The sequence below is a fragment of the Monodon monoceros genome, unplaced genomic scaffold, assembly GCF_005190385.1.
Source record: "Monodon monoceros isolate NGI ecotype Baffin Bay Population unplaced genomic scaffold, NGI_Narwhal_1 Super_Scaffold_20, whole genome shotgun sequence".
In the NCBI taxonomy this organism is placed as follows: domain Eukaryota; kingdom Metazoa; phylum Chordata; class Mammalia; order Artiodactyla; family Monodontidae; genus Monodon; species Monodon monoceros.
In genome coordinates this window covers 110,290,041-110,306,255 of record NW_021703777.1, presented here as the reverse complement: position 1 = coordinate 110,306,255, position 16,215 = coordinate 110,290,041, and the positions used below count along the sequence as shown (strand labels likewise).

General features: G+C 37.0%; 1 protein-coding gene across 11 annotated transcripts in view; it reads right to left on the bottom strand.

The window, feature by feature from the left end:
* The window catches only part of ANK2 (ankyrin 2), a 272,366-nt gene that overhangs the window by 115,908 nt on the left and 140,243 nt on the right, over positions 1-16,215 (bottom strand). For all 11 annotated transcript variants that reach the window (XM_029235234.1, XM_029235242.1, XM_029235243.1 and 8 more), the window contains exons 11-16: positions 15,053-15,151; positions 14,789-14,887; positions 9,572-9,670; positions 4,445-4,642; positions 1,122-1,220; positions 485-583 (exon numbers count right to left, since the gene is read on the bottom strand). In XM_029235234.1, the coding sequence (XP_029091067.1) occupies positions 485-583; positions 1,122-1,220; positions 4,445-4,642; positions 9,572-9,670; positions 14,789-14,887; positions 15,053-15,151 (693 nt within the window). The remainder of the gene's footprint in view (positions 1-484; positions 584-1,121; positions 1,221-4,444; positions 4,643-9,571; positions 9,671-14,788; positions 14,888-15,052; positions 15,152-16,215) is intronic.

Genomic DNA, 16,215 nt, shown 5'->3' with positions numbered 1-16,215 from the left:
GGGAATCAGAGTCATCTTTATTGGTTCCTGGGGACGTCCCCTTAGTATTTGCTGACTTGTAAAAAATCTTAAAAGGCTTTGGGCTTCCCTGGTGGCGCAGTGGTTGAGAGTCCGCCTGCCGATGCAGGGGACGTGGGTTTGTGCCCCGGTCCGGGAAGATTCCACATGCTGCGGAGCGGCTGGGCCCGTAAGCCATGGCCGCTGAGCCTGCGCGTCCGGAGCCTGTGCTCCACAACGGGAGAGGCCAAAAAAGGGAGAGCCCCGCGAACCAAAAAAAAAAAAAAAAAAAAAAAAAAAAAAATCTTAAAAGGCTTTGTGGAAGCAAACTGTAGGGGGAATAAAAAAAAAAAGGACAATACCAAAAGCTACTATTGCGAGGACTGGTTACAGTTATATCAGCACCATGTGCTTAAAAAACAATTCCCATGTCCAGTCAGATTAGAGTTACACCCTACAGTCTGTAAATCCTTTCTGTGGTCCTCACCTTGGCAGTGGCATGAGGGGAAGCACCCTTCTCCAGTAACAGCAGCGCCACCTTCTGGTTGTCATAATGAGCAGCAACATGGAGCGGGGTAAGGCCATTCTGTAATGGGTGTGTTGAAGTTTCAGTATTAATAAATTAGCATTAGAGGCCCTGAAGCTGCCAGGATGCAAGGAAACTGGTATCGATTAAGTCCATGTTAATTAATTAATATAGTCAATAGGAAAACATAAAAATAAATACCTCATGATTTTCTTATTAGAAACGTAACTAAAACTGAAAATGATACGTTGAGCTTTCAGTTAGCACAGGGCATCTTGATTCCACCATAATTAAAAGTCTAAAATGCCATGTAAGGATTATTACGTTAACATTCCAAGGATTCTTCTTAACATAGAGAAGTTCTGGGCCCTGTTGTGACAGGAACACACATTTGAGGCACAGCTCTTTTAAACACCTTCTGAATCAGTGTATATGTGGGCAGGTCATGGACACCGCCATCATATCTATTTGGTATAGTTTCATCCGTTACATTCATATTCCTTTAAGAAGAGTGAGCAAAATATCTTGAAATGCAGATCTCCCAAGCTTCCAACTTGACCGAGTTATATAACAAACATATATGCTTGAAAACTTTTACCTTCCCTGCAGAATCTGCAGCAGCACGGCGTTGTAAGAGGAGTTTTGCCACATCCAGGCTTCCATACTTGGCTGCTACGTGCAAGGGTGTGAAACCCTTCTGAAAATGTGAAGTACAAAAGTAAAATGTAGCAGTTTTCTTTGTGACGGCTAACAAAATCTTTTTTTACTGGTTAACATATTAAGCAAACTTACGTTGATTCTCCATTTGGGAAAAATACTGGGAGTGTTAAATGTTAGCCATAAACAAGGACTAGGACAAAGAATAAAGTTTAACAAGCAAGAGTTTGGCTTGACAGACTGAACAAAAGAAATTTTATTTTTAGGGCTTAGAGACTGAAATTTGACGTTCTAGGCTTGGAATTTATGTGTCAGTAAAATGGCTCTGATTTGTGAGTGAAAAAAAAAAAACAAACCCTGTCTTTTTCTTGCCTCTAAAATTAATAGGATTGAGACAGTAGTACCTCCTGTCCAGGCCTTCTCGTTTTTCCTATCCTTTTTATAATACCTGAATTCCAAATTTCTTTATTTAAGGTTTAGGGTATTTCAGCAGCAATGATTAAAAAAAAATTATCTGTGATTCAGTTGATTGCATTTTCTGCAGAAATAGCAAGATAAAATGGTGGACAGAACAAAAACAGTTCACCGTTTAAAAAGCACCTCTCATCCTGACTTTTATCCCTTGTCTCAAGAGACCCATACTTTATATAAGACCAATTCCTTTCGGAAAATACACTCTACTTCTGGCAGGATGTTGAGCTGATTAACATCAAACTTTTAAACTGCTGCTCTCCTACACATGTTTACACGTACAGATTCAATGTCTTGTGTGCCTAACCAATGTCACTCTCTGTAATTAGCAGTGTGTTACAAATACAGCTAGGTCCCTGGACTCAGATCTCAAGGATGGCACAGTTCCTACACCATGATCTCAAATCCATCCTCTTGGCCAGACAGTCTAATCACATGTTCTTCTGGCACTATATTGGGAGTGGGAGAATTCTAAAGCTGACCTGGGCTTGCAAAACACACACAGCAAACATGCCTGGGTTAAGTGGTCTAAGATAGGGCTTATCCTTCAAACCATTTAAGCCTTCATCAGAATACAGAATATTCCTCAAGAAGCAATACTGCTTTTTCACAGTGTCACTACACAAATTATTTTTAGCTAAGATGTCATTTTTCTTTTTGCTCTTTTTTCAACATTAGGTACTAAGAAGTCCTTGGAGGAGAGTAAACCTTCTGCTTTTTCCAAGTGTGGGGCAAATATAGGAAGTCCATTTAAGCCAACATTTGTTGTTAATGCTCTCTTCCCTCTAACTCAATCCACACAATGACCGGAGTGACACTCAGGATGAAGTCGAGTTCCCTGAGACAAGCCATGTGGTAAGAAAGAAAAATTAAACTCCTTATCCTTAAAGTCTTGCTGGAATAGCAGTCCAGCCCCTTTATAAATTTGGAAACTATTTTTAGGCAAAACTACATAGAATCTTTACTGCAGAATCACAAAATAGTGGTCGGGAAGCATCTCGCGAATCACATGTCTTCCTTCTTCCCCTATGTTAATCTCATCAGGATTTCATTTACCCTCTGATATTTATCAACACTTAAATAGCTTTATTGATGATGAGACAGCTACCCTTCAGAACCCCAGTCAGTTCCACTGTGGAACTGTTTTGTTTAATAGTTTCTTCCATTTAACTGTCCTAATTTACTATTGCTTTAGATATATTTTTAATTCTAAAAATCTTTGGAAGACAAGGGATTATGTTTTATTCCCTATTTCTGTATTTTATATATCTAAATTTCATTTATTTATTACCTTCATCTGATGAGACAATCACCCAGTCTCTCTTGGGTTATTATTACTATTATCATTACACAGTTGCCCCTTGAACACAGGTTTGAACTGTGAAGGTCCATTTATATGTGGATTTTTTTCAATAGGAAATACTACAGTACTACACAGTCTGCAGTTAGTTGAATCCAAGGATGTGGAACCATGGATATGAGGAACCCAAGATACAGAAGAACTGTGGATATGAGGACAGACTATAAGTTATATGAGGATTTTCAACTGTGTGAAGGGTGGGCGCCCCTAACCCTCTCATTGTTTAAGGATCAACTCTATGTTTGTTGTTTAGTTTATGATTTTTTAAAAAAAATATTTTAAAAATCCTTTCAACTCTTCTGATTTCAGCATTTGAATAATTACCAACTTCTTACATCAAAGCATGTTTTACAGCCATAGGCAACCAGGTAAGTCGTAACAGCCAGCAGGCTGTTCCTACCTCTAAGAGGACAGATGCCACCACAGTACTTCAGTTCGTACTTGCAAACTCCCTTCTCCCCCAGATGCAGTATTTGTGCCCGTTCCTTAGTAATCTGAATCACTGTTGTATTTGTGGGAATTATTTTGCCCTGTGAATAATTCACTTGTTGTAGGCTGTAATCTGTCTCATTCTTCTTCTCTTCTGTACTAGTCCAATTTCTTTTGCTCCAACTAGCTGTGTTTGTGTTTTATTCTAAGTCATGTCCAAAGAGGGGATCGCAAATATAATGCATCAAGTGGAGATAAAATTACTCTGCCCTAGTTCAAAACTTTGAACATAAGTAAAATTCTTTGTTAGATGACAACTAATACAACTAATAAAGTGTGACTCTCCAGCCCAGTTCTGTTTAGACACTGTGTAGCTGGTAAAGTGTAGGGAGCAGAAAGGGCGTAATAGCTGACACCAGGGATGGAAAAATGCAAGATTATGTGAAGTGAACGTAGTACTAAAACTCAACAAATACAGTATTGCCAATCTAATGCAACATTATCTTCCTCAGTAGTAATACTAGCGCAATGTATTTGGGAATTGTATTTTTTTTCTATAATATATTCATGGGAATATATTATAGATTTTTATCATGGAAAGTAAAGAGAAAATAACACTTGCTTTATGGAAGTCATCTTAATTAAAGTTCTAGAGGGAATTCCCTGGTGGTCCAGTGGTTAGGACTCTGTGCTTCCACTGTAGGGGGCCCGGGTTCGATCCCTGGTCAGGGAACTAAGATCCCACAAGCCACACAGCGTGGCCAAGTCATAATAATAATAATAAAGTTCTAGAAACAACACCGGCATTAATTGGAAGAAGAGAATCCAGCCCTCCTTTTGAAGATATTATATGCAATCTCACAACCCCCCTTGGTCATTTAGAAAATGAATCTAAAACATTCAAAGAGGAAGAAGTCGGAGGCCTACAGGAGATCTACCTTTCTTGACACTCTATGATTTGGGATTGCTCCTGGTCCGTGCCAGCATGAAACCATTCTTCTTACCTTGGTAGCTAAGGAGTGGGCGGCTCCTGCTTCCAGCAGGACTGATGCCACGTCTACCTGGCCTTCCCTGGCAGAGATGTGCAGTGGTGTGTACCCATTTGTAGTGGCCGCATCTGGGTGAGCCATATGTTGTAGAAGCAGCTGAACAATTTCTGTCTTACCCAGGCGAGAGGCAATATGCAAAGGCGTCTGTTCCTCCTACAACTCAGATCAAGTAAAAAGTTAGTGCCAGGACAGACCAAACGTCACTAGTAATACATTTCACTCAGATGTTTCATGATGTCTTCTTGGAATCTCCAGGAACCCACCCAAAAGGAAATTACTGCTACTCTGACTACAATTTATATCTTGTTATATAGAATGACCTGTTTGGTCACAAAATCTTCCTTCAATTTTTTAAAAAGTAGATATTTCCATGAACTTGGTCACTGTTTTCTGGGCATGCCAAAATGTTTCTCAACTCATTAAGGCCTCAGCCTTCACTTATGTTTAAATATAAACCAGCTCATGGTTCTGAATAAGAAAGAAATCTAGTCCAGAAGCCCTAAGACCTAGATTCTCATCCAAAAGCTTTCACTAAGAGACAGTATTTATTCTGGGAACTGTATCAAGAGGAAAAAAAAAAGAGGGATGCTGGGAAAACTTTGTTCTTACTCCACTCAGCAAGCCAAGGATACAAATGCTGGTTATTTTCTTCAAGGAGAGACTGTGGATAAAGAAGATGTTGCAATCTGATTTAAAAAGATGTTGTTCCAGGAAACGTTGCAGATGGGTCTGGGACTTACATCCAGGGCTTCAAAGATGAAATGGAAGCCTGGCGAGGAGCAAATGGGGTTAAGTATTTGCCAAGTGCTTCTCATTTAAAAACAGGGAGAGGAGGCAGCTGGTATAAGGGACAGGAAGGACACGCTGGAGAAGGCTTAAGAAATCACCTGACTCTAATGTGTGGTCAGGAAAATGTTTTCAGTGTTAAGAAAACGAGGCCAAACCACTGTCTTGATAAAAGAAAATTGTGTGTAACCTTAGTGATGAAAAGAGGTATATCTCTATAATCTGCCCAAGGGCATGTCATAACAAAGGTGAGAAAGGAAAAGCTGGGCCAACTTCCAGGGCTAAGAATGAATGGAGAAGGTAGAACAGAATAGGGAGAACTGTTCAAATAAATGCACTTTATCTTAAAGTTATAAGGAAAAAAGTATTAAGTGGAAGGTACAGGAAGAGATGAAATAGCACTGTATGCCTTTCAGGGTGGTAAGAACTAAATAATAAACAGTAATAGTACAATTATTTTAGCAATAGAATTGGAATTTTAGAAAAATTTGCACCTTATAAACTTCTTTCATGTATGATGCATACCTGACAAGTCCTATACTTAGACCTGAAAGGAAGGCGTAACATATATTATTCAACCATTTTCCAGTGAAAAGAGATTAAGAGGAATTAAATGAGCTTTCCGGGACTGTCCAAGGTTACGCAGCTATGAAAACAGAACTTGAATTCAGGCATTGGATTCTAAAGACATTTCTTTGTCTATTCCTTCCACAGAAAGAGATACAATATGATGGCCTCTAAGAAAACTAACAGGACAAGAGGTCTCTCAATAGGAAGGGAGACAGACAACACGTGAAAGATACAACTTTCTCTGAAATACAGAGGAGAAAAGAGAGGAATGGAGAGAATTAAAAGTTACAAAAATAAATGGACAGCAAAACACAATCAAAGACCAAAGAACTTGAGGAGAGCTATCATGAACATCTGTTGTTTCTGGGTTTCCTGCTTGGACTTCTGCCCAGCAGAATTTGATTGAGGTGGGTATTACAAGTGACACACTCTAACATGTGTTTTCAGTGAGCGAGGGGGAGCGTTAGGGCAATGGTGACCCCTTAATCCATAGCTGAGAAGCAGCAGTCCTTGACTGGTGGTGGCCAAGTAACTGGTTAAATTATCGATCAGTGCCTCTTGGTTCTCAGAGCATTAAGGTACTTGTTTTTCTCAAAAAAAGGAAGTTAAGAAATAAGCTGTTTTGCCCATTTTCTTCAACTTTTGGTACGCTCCTATCTGAAAGTGGAAAAGGGAAGAACCTACAAATTTGATAAGAAAGTCTTTCCACCTGTAATCAGAGATTATAAGACCTTGGAGGCTTGGGTAATTGTTTCCCTGTAGAATTGCAAAAGTTGAATTTGCCACCCCAAGCTAAAGCTAATTCAATCCAAGGCAAAGAATTGGGAAATCACAGAAGATAATATTCGTGGGAAGAGCTAAAGAAAAAAATGTGGGCAGCTTGATCCTCTAGACCTCTTCCAAATATAAGGGGCAATAATTCTCTCACCATAAAGCATCACTGACAGTGATACAGCCTGATCCAGGAAGACGTGAGCTCTGCCTTACCATCACTGCTAGTTTCCAAAATTAGGGAAACTTGCTGAGCCCCAACTCCTTTTACCAAAAGACAGAAATAGCAAAGGCTGGGACAGGGTTCAAATGTTTGATAAAATTTCTGCTATAAGTTACTAGCTAACAGGATTCCCAGGAACCATATATACCAGCAGTTAACTAAAGTTTTAAGTGAGTTAAGTTTCAAGTGAGTTTAAGACTAGGGGCCCTGTGATTGCTCAATCCCTAAAGCACATGCCAGGCCCCTGTATTGTGCCAACAGAATACGGGCACCTAAAGCAAGAGAACTCCTAAAAGGGCAGGTCCCAGCGGCCCTCTCAGCTATGTCCATGGAGGACGTTGGACAAGAAAGGACCTTCCTGAGGGCAGGACCCTGGGGACAAGCACATTGGCTGACCCAGGAACTTATGCCACTGCAGCCCCGGCCTTCCAGTCTGTACAGCAAAATATGTCTTATGCTCTTGACTGGTGAATAGAGAATGCTGCTTGCACTTTTAACTGAGAGATATTATTGTGATGATATGACTTTTCTTTCATTATATATTGGGAGTAGGCATAAATATGACTTAGCCCCATGACTATATAACCATGAGGTATTATTTCTACACCTGATAGAGAAGAACACAGACTACCCAGAGATCTTGACCTTGGAGATCAGTGTAGTACTAGGTATAATTTTAACTATCTCCCCTTTGGAAGAGAGTGAATTGTAGAGCAATGGTATTCGGTTAAGAGAGGGAGTTTTCAGAAGTGCATGCATGTGGGAATTTGACTACAAACTATTAAGTTTTATTTTATATTAAGAGGGATTCATGAGAAACCCTTTTATTATTAAGTATGGATTACAAAATATTTACCAGGAACACGACCACAATTTCTGGTAAAATTAATGAAGTTCAAGATATTCAGAGCGCATTGACGGACCATAAATTTTTTTTAACAGCTGAATTGCCAGGTAAACTTAAAAGGAAATGAGGCTAGGCAGAGCACAGAGGATTTTTAGGGCAGTGAAACTACTCTATATGATACTATAAGGATCGATACATGTTATTATATGTTTGTCCAAACCCATAGAATGTACAACACCTAGCGTGAATCCTAACGTAAACTAGGTGCTTGGGGGAATAATGATGTATCAATGTAGGTTCGTCACTCACAACCAATGTACCACTCTGGTGGGGAATGCTCATAACTGGAAAGACTATGGGGTCAGGGGGCCTATGGGAAGCCTCTGCACCTTCCTTTCAATTGTGCTGTGGAACTAAAACTGCTTTTAAAAAATAGTCTTTAAGGGGGTGGGGAAGGGAAACAAGAAAAATGTCAAGGCAGGGAAGAAGAGAGTTTGAATAACAAAAGCATTCAATATATAAGAGCATAAAATGCCAATGATGAGTACCAAAGAACATAAATTACACTACTTGTACAATGGATAGAAAGGCAGAAAAAAATCAAAACTACTAAAGTAATGAAGGCTGCCCATGTATCACTGGATTCTGCATGAAGGTCTGTGGAAAAAAATGCTATAAAATTCATAGAGTCAGAGAATGTTAAGAAGTCTGGAAAGCCAATGATGAGTACCAAAGAACATAAATTACACTACTTGTACAATGGATAGAAAGGCAGAAAAAAATTAAAACTACTAGAGTAATGAAGGCGGCCCACGTATCACTGGATTCTGCATGAAGGTCTGTGGAAAAAAATGCTATAAAATTCATAGAGTCAGAGAATGTTAAGAAGTCTGGAAAGGAGTTTCAAGGTTTCTAAGTCCAACCCTTATATTTTAATAATAAAGACCCAGAAGTGAAATGACTTGTCTGAAATGACAATTTGTATGTTTCCAGCTGAATGTTTTCATTCCAATACAATACCGTTTTGAAAATGGACTCACTACGGTAGGATTCAAGGTGAAGTGAGTTCTAGCTTAGATATATCAAATATTGAAAAAGAAGCGAAAGTGTTTAAATATTCCATGAGAATCCCAAAGGTGCTAGTGTGAAAGTTAATGAAACAGCGTGGAAAAGGAAACAGAAGATATTGATAAAATATTCAGTGTAAAGGAAGAAGGTGAAAAAAGCAACTGGGAAGGGACATTTTTTAAAAAGAAGAAGAAAAAAAGTCAAGTTGTGGGAATCAGAAATAGGAGAATCCAATCACACAATCTCCTGGGCCAAAATTCATTTATTTTGGAATAGTGGAAGGGTAGAATGCCTAAATATGGAAAATCAAAGTAAGAAGAAAAGTAGAACTCATTATAGAAATGAGGAAAGTAAAACAGATGAAGGGAAACATTAAAACTTTGAATATGGTTTGTCTTTAAGTTACTAGTAAGGAATGTCTATGGAAATTTGATTGGCTTTGGTGGTAAGAAATAAATTTTAATATATATAGTATCTATATAATATAGGTTAAAATGTTAAAATTCATGAAAATGAAGATATATGTGGAAGGGCTTTCATAGGTAAAAAAAATTTATTAAAATGTTAGTCAATGCCAAATTTCTTAGATACTAAATTGTATTATTTTTTCAAACGCTAGTGTTTCTGAAATTGAAGTGCATTTTCCATTGTGTATATTTACCGTACCATTTCACTTTTGCCTGAAAAACTATCACTGAATTGATGTTTTCACTTACAGTCCTTGGCATTTCCACATCAAGAGATGAAGAATAGCGGCATCTCTTAAGGATAGAACTCATGCACGTAACAGAAGAAAACCGCAAGCACCAGCACCTACCCTGGCTCTGGCATCGACAAGGGCACCATTTCTCAGGAGGCATCGGACCACTTCCACCTGCCCCGCCCGGGCTGCCATGTGCAGTGCAGTCTCCCCACGCTGCCAGGAAACAAAGATCATTCAATCATAAGTAAACCCACTGCTCTGCATGGCATAGAATAAAAATGTGCCTTTTTGTGAAAGATAGCATTATATCCAAAAGTTTCAGAAATCTATGAAAAGGTATAATTATTCCATAATTGTTTAGTCTGGAAAAACAGTATCTTCTCCATCTTCAAAAGGATAAGACAAGCGTTTAATTTTTTTTTCACTCATGACAAACCAGTGAACTTACCCAAACATTCAGGATACCCTGAGGTTTAACTTCACAGTCAACGTGGCATAACCTAAATTGCTTTTGGTGGTATGAAGTTACCTTTCATCCTTCAAATCTAAAATCTGTCACACTTAAATATGTGATTACAGCTCTATCCCGTTTTTATGAGAAACTCTAGATGCTGCCAATCTAGTCAACACAGTGCAAAAAAATCACATCATCTGTTACCATACATGTCATTTCTTTTCACAATTCAAAATTTACTTCTGAAATAAACTATTTTTTTTACTTTGGCTTTATCTTTGTGTTGTCAGACTAGATAAAGACTGTTCATACGAGGAATCTGATTTGCCCAGGAGGTCCTCTGCTTGTTATTGATGAGCGTATTTAATTACAGACAGTTACTCGAGAGAAATACTGAGAGATGAGTAAAGCAATGTTAACAGTGCCATCAGTTGAGGTGGGCAGCACTGAGCTTCAGGTGTCTCCTCAAGTAGCTTCATGCTGCATCAAGGAAGACACACTTATCAGAAAAAGGTAGCTTAACCTGCAGCATGAAGGATGATGGTTAGACATCAGAGAATTTTCTCATTGGGAAGCCTGTTAATTACTGCCTCTAAGAGAAGGGTTTTTTTTTCAATCTGCGTATTTTAAAACCACATGTAGTTCTAAAGAAAGCAGGGATTCATTCTTTCAAACAATTTTACAGTTATAAAAGAATAAGATATTGGAATAAAAGTTATTTTAGTCACCACAACTATACTAGAAAATAAGGTTGATTTCAACCAGGTAAGCTAGTCCAAATAAACTAAATTGATTTCAACGTTGGTTGAGGTAACTGGATAACGTTTGACAAATTCCAGTGAATAATTTCTTCTGATTACTTGCACAACAAACCCTTAAACCCAGATTTAAGACAAACTTTAGTTTGGTACTTAGCTCAGAGTTCATTTTTTGCTAGTATTCAGAGACCCATTCCTTATGAAGTTATGAGAAATTCAATTCCAATGATTTGAATTTGAGAGCATTAAACTGGATGTCTATGCTAATCCTCTTTTTGTTGATAATTCATTTATCCTCTAATGGCCTTATTTTCTGATGACATCTTTTGACTTTTGTAGAGTAACTGTATTTGGAGTATGTTATTACATAAAATAACATGACTGGAACAGCAGTACTTTTCAGACTTTGGATGTATGGCAAGATTTTTCCTCTTCAGACAGCCATGATTTCTAACTTTTCTATATCACTTAAAACCTGCCTCTAAAAAAAAACCCCTCAAATCTTTATTCCATTTCTAAGTCTTATAATAGTACAACAATTTTACTAATTTTAGTAGAATGAAGACAAAAAATGAGTTTCCTTATAAGAAGTTAAATCAGAGGCCTCAGGAGTACCTACTCAACGATGAATTTATATGCTTACAAGCCAAACTTTATCAATGAGGGGTTTTCAAAATCTAAAAGGTTTCAAATACTAGTCTTAGTATTTCTAGTACCTTTATTTATGCTTAAAATAAGTTGTTTTTATGATGTTTACACATTTGAAATTGACAAGTTAGATATAAAACCTAATCTAAAGTATTAAACATTATGTACAAAGAAAACATTATATATACATATATATATATGCAAATGGTCTCTCTACTTTAAAACAATGGTCTTGTTTAATTCTTATTTAATGATTTTTGGGTAATTGACCTTTATGTAAATTGCCTTTACCTTTTTATATTATGTTACCCTTGTTTATACATAAGTATAAATAAGAAAATGAAAGAGGGTATATATATTTTAATCAGTAGGTTCCATTTCTTAGTTACTGGGCACCTCATCTTATTCAATGCCCTGTTTTCCTTATCTTAAGCTCATTAACTTTAAGGATTAGGGGAAATTCTTAAACATAATATGAAGTGTGAACTTAGTCATGAATCCGTTGATTTGCTGTAAGAAGAGAAAAACTCGATTGTCCCCCACTTTGCATTGTGGACAGCTCCAAAAGTGCTGGGTTTTCTACTCCCACAGTTGTCAATGAATACTTTGGATTATAGATGTATTACAACTGGCTTTCTAGGTTTTCAAGTGCATTTGTGAGCCTTCTGGAAAGGGAGATTTGCGGTAATAATATCTGCACATGATTGAGTTATTGGTACACTTCACACTTGGAGTGAATTTTGAGACAAAAACAAGACTGGCAGGAGAATGGGTATGCTCATGTCCAAAGCAGGTACTACATTTCATGCCCCTCCCCCAGTTGTTAAAACTGACTCTGCTGACAGCTACATTGACTTCCACTTTGGCTGCATCAGTTGTAAAGCATCAAAGCACAACAGACAGCACTGCGTTCAAAAATGCAACATGATTTCAGGCAACACACAAAGGCTTCAAGGGTAGGGTACTTTGGGGTCAGGAAATGACCAACTCTGACACAGCAAGCAGGCAGTCAGTGTTCACACCGTTTCTTAATCAACCTGCAAAGAGTTTTGGATGTAGCAGCTATATCCTCACATTCTGAGAATACACCAGTTCACAGGCATCCCACTGCTAGAGAAAGTTAAATTCCTCTAGATGTAGGGTTGCCAGATTTAGCATATCAAAATACAGGATGGACAGTTAAATCTGAATTCCAGACCAACAAAGAATAATTATTTTAGTATAAGTGTGTCTCAACTATTGCATGGTACATACTTATACTAAAAACAATTATTTGGTGTTTATCTGAAATTCAAATTTAACCAGGAGTCCTGTATCTTATCTGGTAACCCTATGTACATGGTATCTGCTCTCTGAAGGACACATCATACAAAAATTAAAATGAACAAACAAAAAGCAACTAGGAAACACATTTGAGAAGAGGATTACATTGGCAGGTGGCTCTCAAGTATTTGTTTTGAGAAGGCTGAAGAGAAAGAGTATGTAATGGACGAATGAGAAGATAAAACAAAATGAAGAACTTTATAATGACCAACAGGTGGAATTTAAAGTTTAATATAGCAATTGCCAAATTTGGGAGTATTCAAGAACCTAAATATGTCAACATTTTTATTGTTTTAATTGATATTTTGTTTAACAAATAAAAATTTGTTTTTTATTTGAAAATCTATATGTAGCCCATATAGTTTTTTGGTTTTGTTTTCATTTTTTTTGCGGAGTGGAGTATATCAATATGGAGCAAATACATAACCATCAAATAATTTGGAATTGGTCAGTTAAGAAGCAAATTAAGAGTGCCGCAAAATCATACAATCATTTCATGTGGCTTTTCTTTGATGATTTTGCAAAAATCTCCCCTCAGAAAAATTAACATGGGGGATTTCAATCAAGCATTGCATAGAATATACTTGTCTATCATACTATGATAATATAATTTCACATAGTATTACCATTGCTCCTGAGATCCTGTAGGCATTTTAATGCAAAGAAGGAAAATACAGTACAGTGGGAAAGTACTCAGAGAACTTCTTTTAAAAGGTACTGGTTTGTGTAGTTCTCAATTTTAAAAAGGGAGGTGGTCATCTCTGAACAGAAAAAGGATGCTATTGATTTCTTTTAAAGTTCTAAGAAGTGACCATAAATTAAACTCAAATTGGCATGTTGTGAAATTACTCTTATCCTTGGTGGAGAAATTTAAAATTAGCATATATTATTACTTTAGGATCCATAAGCTGTAATTAGGGGGGTGTATAAATACAGACTATATTTCAATTCTTTGATGGTTTTATACTCCAATTGTGAATAATATGAAGAGAGGTATTAACACATATTTAAAATCAAATAAATTTATTTCACATGGATTTTGTCCATGCATCAGAAACTTCAGCACAGAAACAGTGTATAAAATACAAGGAAATGAGAAAATGAAAGGGAATATGAATAAAAAGTAAAATTGAACATTCCATTTCACAACTCAAAAGGAATGGAATACCAAAAATTAGCAACAATAGTAAACCAATTGCTTTTGAAAATATGATTCATTTTAATAATAAGCACTAAGATTTATTTGGGGAGTTATTTCTGTTGAATACTTTTTTAAAAATCTCAATATTCCAGTGGGTCCTGGTGAGCTTCAAACACATGACAGTATTTTGTACAGAGCAAGTTCTCTTGCTCAGGAGAAAATCTGTATTCAATGATCAAAGTTTAACTGGGCTGACTCCAAGAAAATGAGAGAAATATAAAGAAATGGGAAGTAAAAATCCTAATTTATATTAGGTAGAAGAATTCTGGAATATCCAGCATTTATTGTCAGAACAAAAGTTGTCTGAAGACCAACATGGATTTCAGGATACATGAAAAAGTTGCAAGTTATAACTAATTCAGCCAACCAAATCAAAAGGAAAAATCAAAGTAAGGTTAGAAAATGGAAAATCCATGTAACTGAAGGAGGGAGGGAGAATTTGATATCAAGTAAAAAATCTTCTAATATTGGTCTATCTCTGGTTAATCATTTGATAGAATTGATTATGGTACTGACTTAATATTTTAACCAAAATTTCCTGGAATATGATTCACTCAAGCAAGTAGAGTGAATCCTGAACATTTTATTCCAATCATTTCTTCACGTTCAGAGGAGCTTTTAAAATGTATTTTGTTTTATAAGTGTATTTAAGATGCATGTTCAATTTATCTGCACCAGGAAGCTGACACAGTCTTATTCCACAGCTTCCATTTTATTACTTTCTAAAACATTTCTTACCCTATGGAGGTTCCTCTCAGCGACCTTCTAGCAATTATTTCAATAATACGTTATCACGGGGGCTCTTCTCAAAGCTCAGCCACTGAGCTTTGATCACACACACACACACACACACACACACACACACACACACACACACAAACATCCCTACACACCCACAGGCTTCCTCTCTTTCTCCCTGTGGTTATTCTGACCCAAGCCATACTCACAATGTTAGTGACATCTGGAGAGGCTCCATTCTGCAGCAGAAGTAGGACAATGTTCAAGTGGCCCATGAAGGCAGCCACATGTATTGGTGTGAGGCCAGACTGCGAAACAAAGCGACAGCAGTTTTACTCCTCTGCACTGGTGGGGGCTTTGGGGCTTCTTCAAATAAATAATGCTTGAGTGAAGAGGACAGAAGATGGGCAGAAGGAAGGGGAAGAAGGAGTAAGAGAAGGAATGTTTCGTGACAAGCTGAAACATTTTTCTACCTCTGTTATAGCTTGGATTGAAGCCCCATATTTCACCAGCAGTTCCATGACTTTGATGCGGTTTTTCTTGCAGGCAATGTGCAGTGGAGTAAAACCATTCTGTGCAAAAGACAATCAAGTTAGTTGAAAACATGCAGAAATGATTCTCACACAACTCCATGCTGGCACATTGCAGGCAGTAATGTTACATCCTCATGTAGTGCGACCATTTCTTCAAGTGCTGTAGGTGTTGGATTTAGAGAGAAAGTGGTGGTGTATTCCTGGAGGTTCTGAACTTGGTTTATATGTGGTGGGCAGGTATGGCATTGCTCGCGTGGTTACAGAGAAAACAAAAAGGAAGAAAATTACATGGGCCTACTCTTCCAAGAAGGGAAAAATGGAGGCAATTATACTTTACAAGTTCTAAAATGTTTTAAAGTATACTGATTGGTCAGATTATGGAATGGCTTAAAGATGCATCAAAGATAAGCATGTGTTTTTCTGATGATGAGCTATTTCTTAAAGGGAAAAATCATTACCTGTTTTACTTCAAAAATCTAAGAACATGACTATAATAAATGTTTCAGCCTAGCTACTATTTTCTTTAGGGAATAGGTGTTACAAATTAACAGAAATCGTTATTTGTGTTGATAATTTTTTTATATCCAGAAGTTATGTTTATATTAAAAAGTTTTTATGAGGAGTTGTTGCATGTTAGTGGAAATCATTATTTATGTTGATAATATTTAATACCCAGAAGTTATATTTCTTATATTTTAATATAACATATTTTTTATAACTGATGTCAATCACATACATTTTGTTTCAAAAAGAAATGATTATTAAGTTCCCAAATATTTTCAAAATAAGTATGGAGAATTTTTGGAATAACTGGAAGAAGGTATCTCTTAGAAGCAAAGGAATGTGGAGAAGTCTTTAAGGTATTTTCTGACTTTCCATACTGCGCTAATGTGCAGCAATTAGGGGAAACTACATAAAAATCCGTTAACTAGCCCCATGCTTAATCCTCATGTGTTATAGTTAAGTATTATATTTTTATCTGAACAATGATGTCTCTATATAGAATCGTATCTATTCTGCTAGTTAACAATGTTGCATGTCCCAATAGGGACTGTTTATCAGTCAATATTTTTCTACACTAGCAGTTCTCAGGAAAGCATATG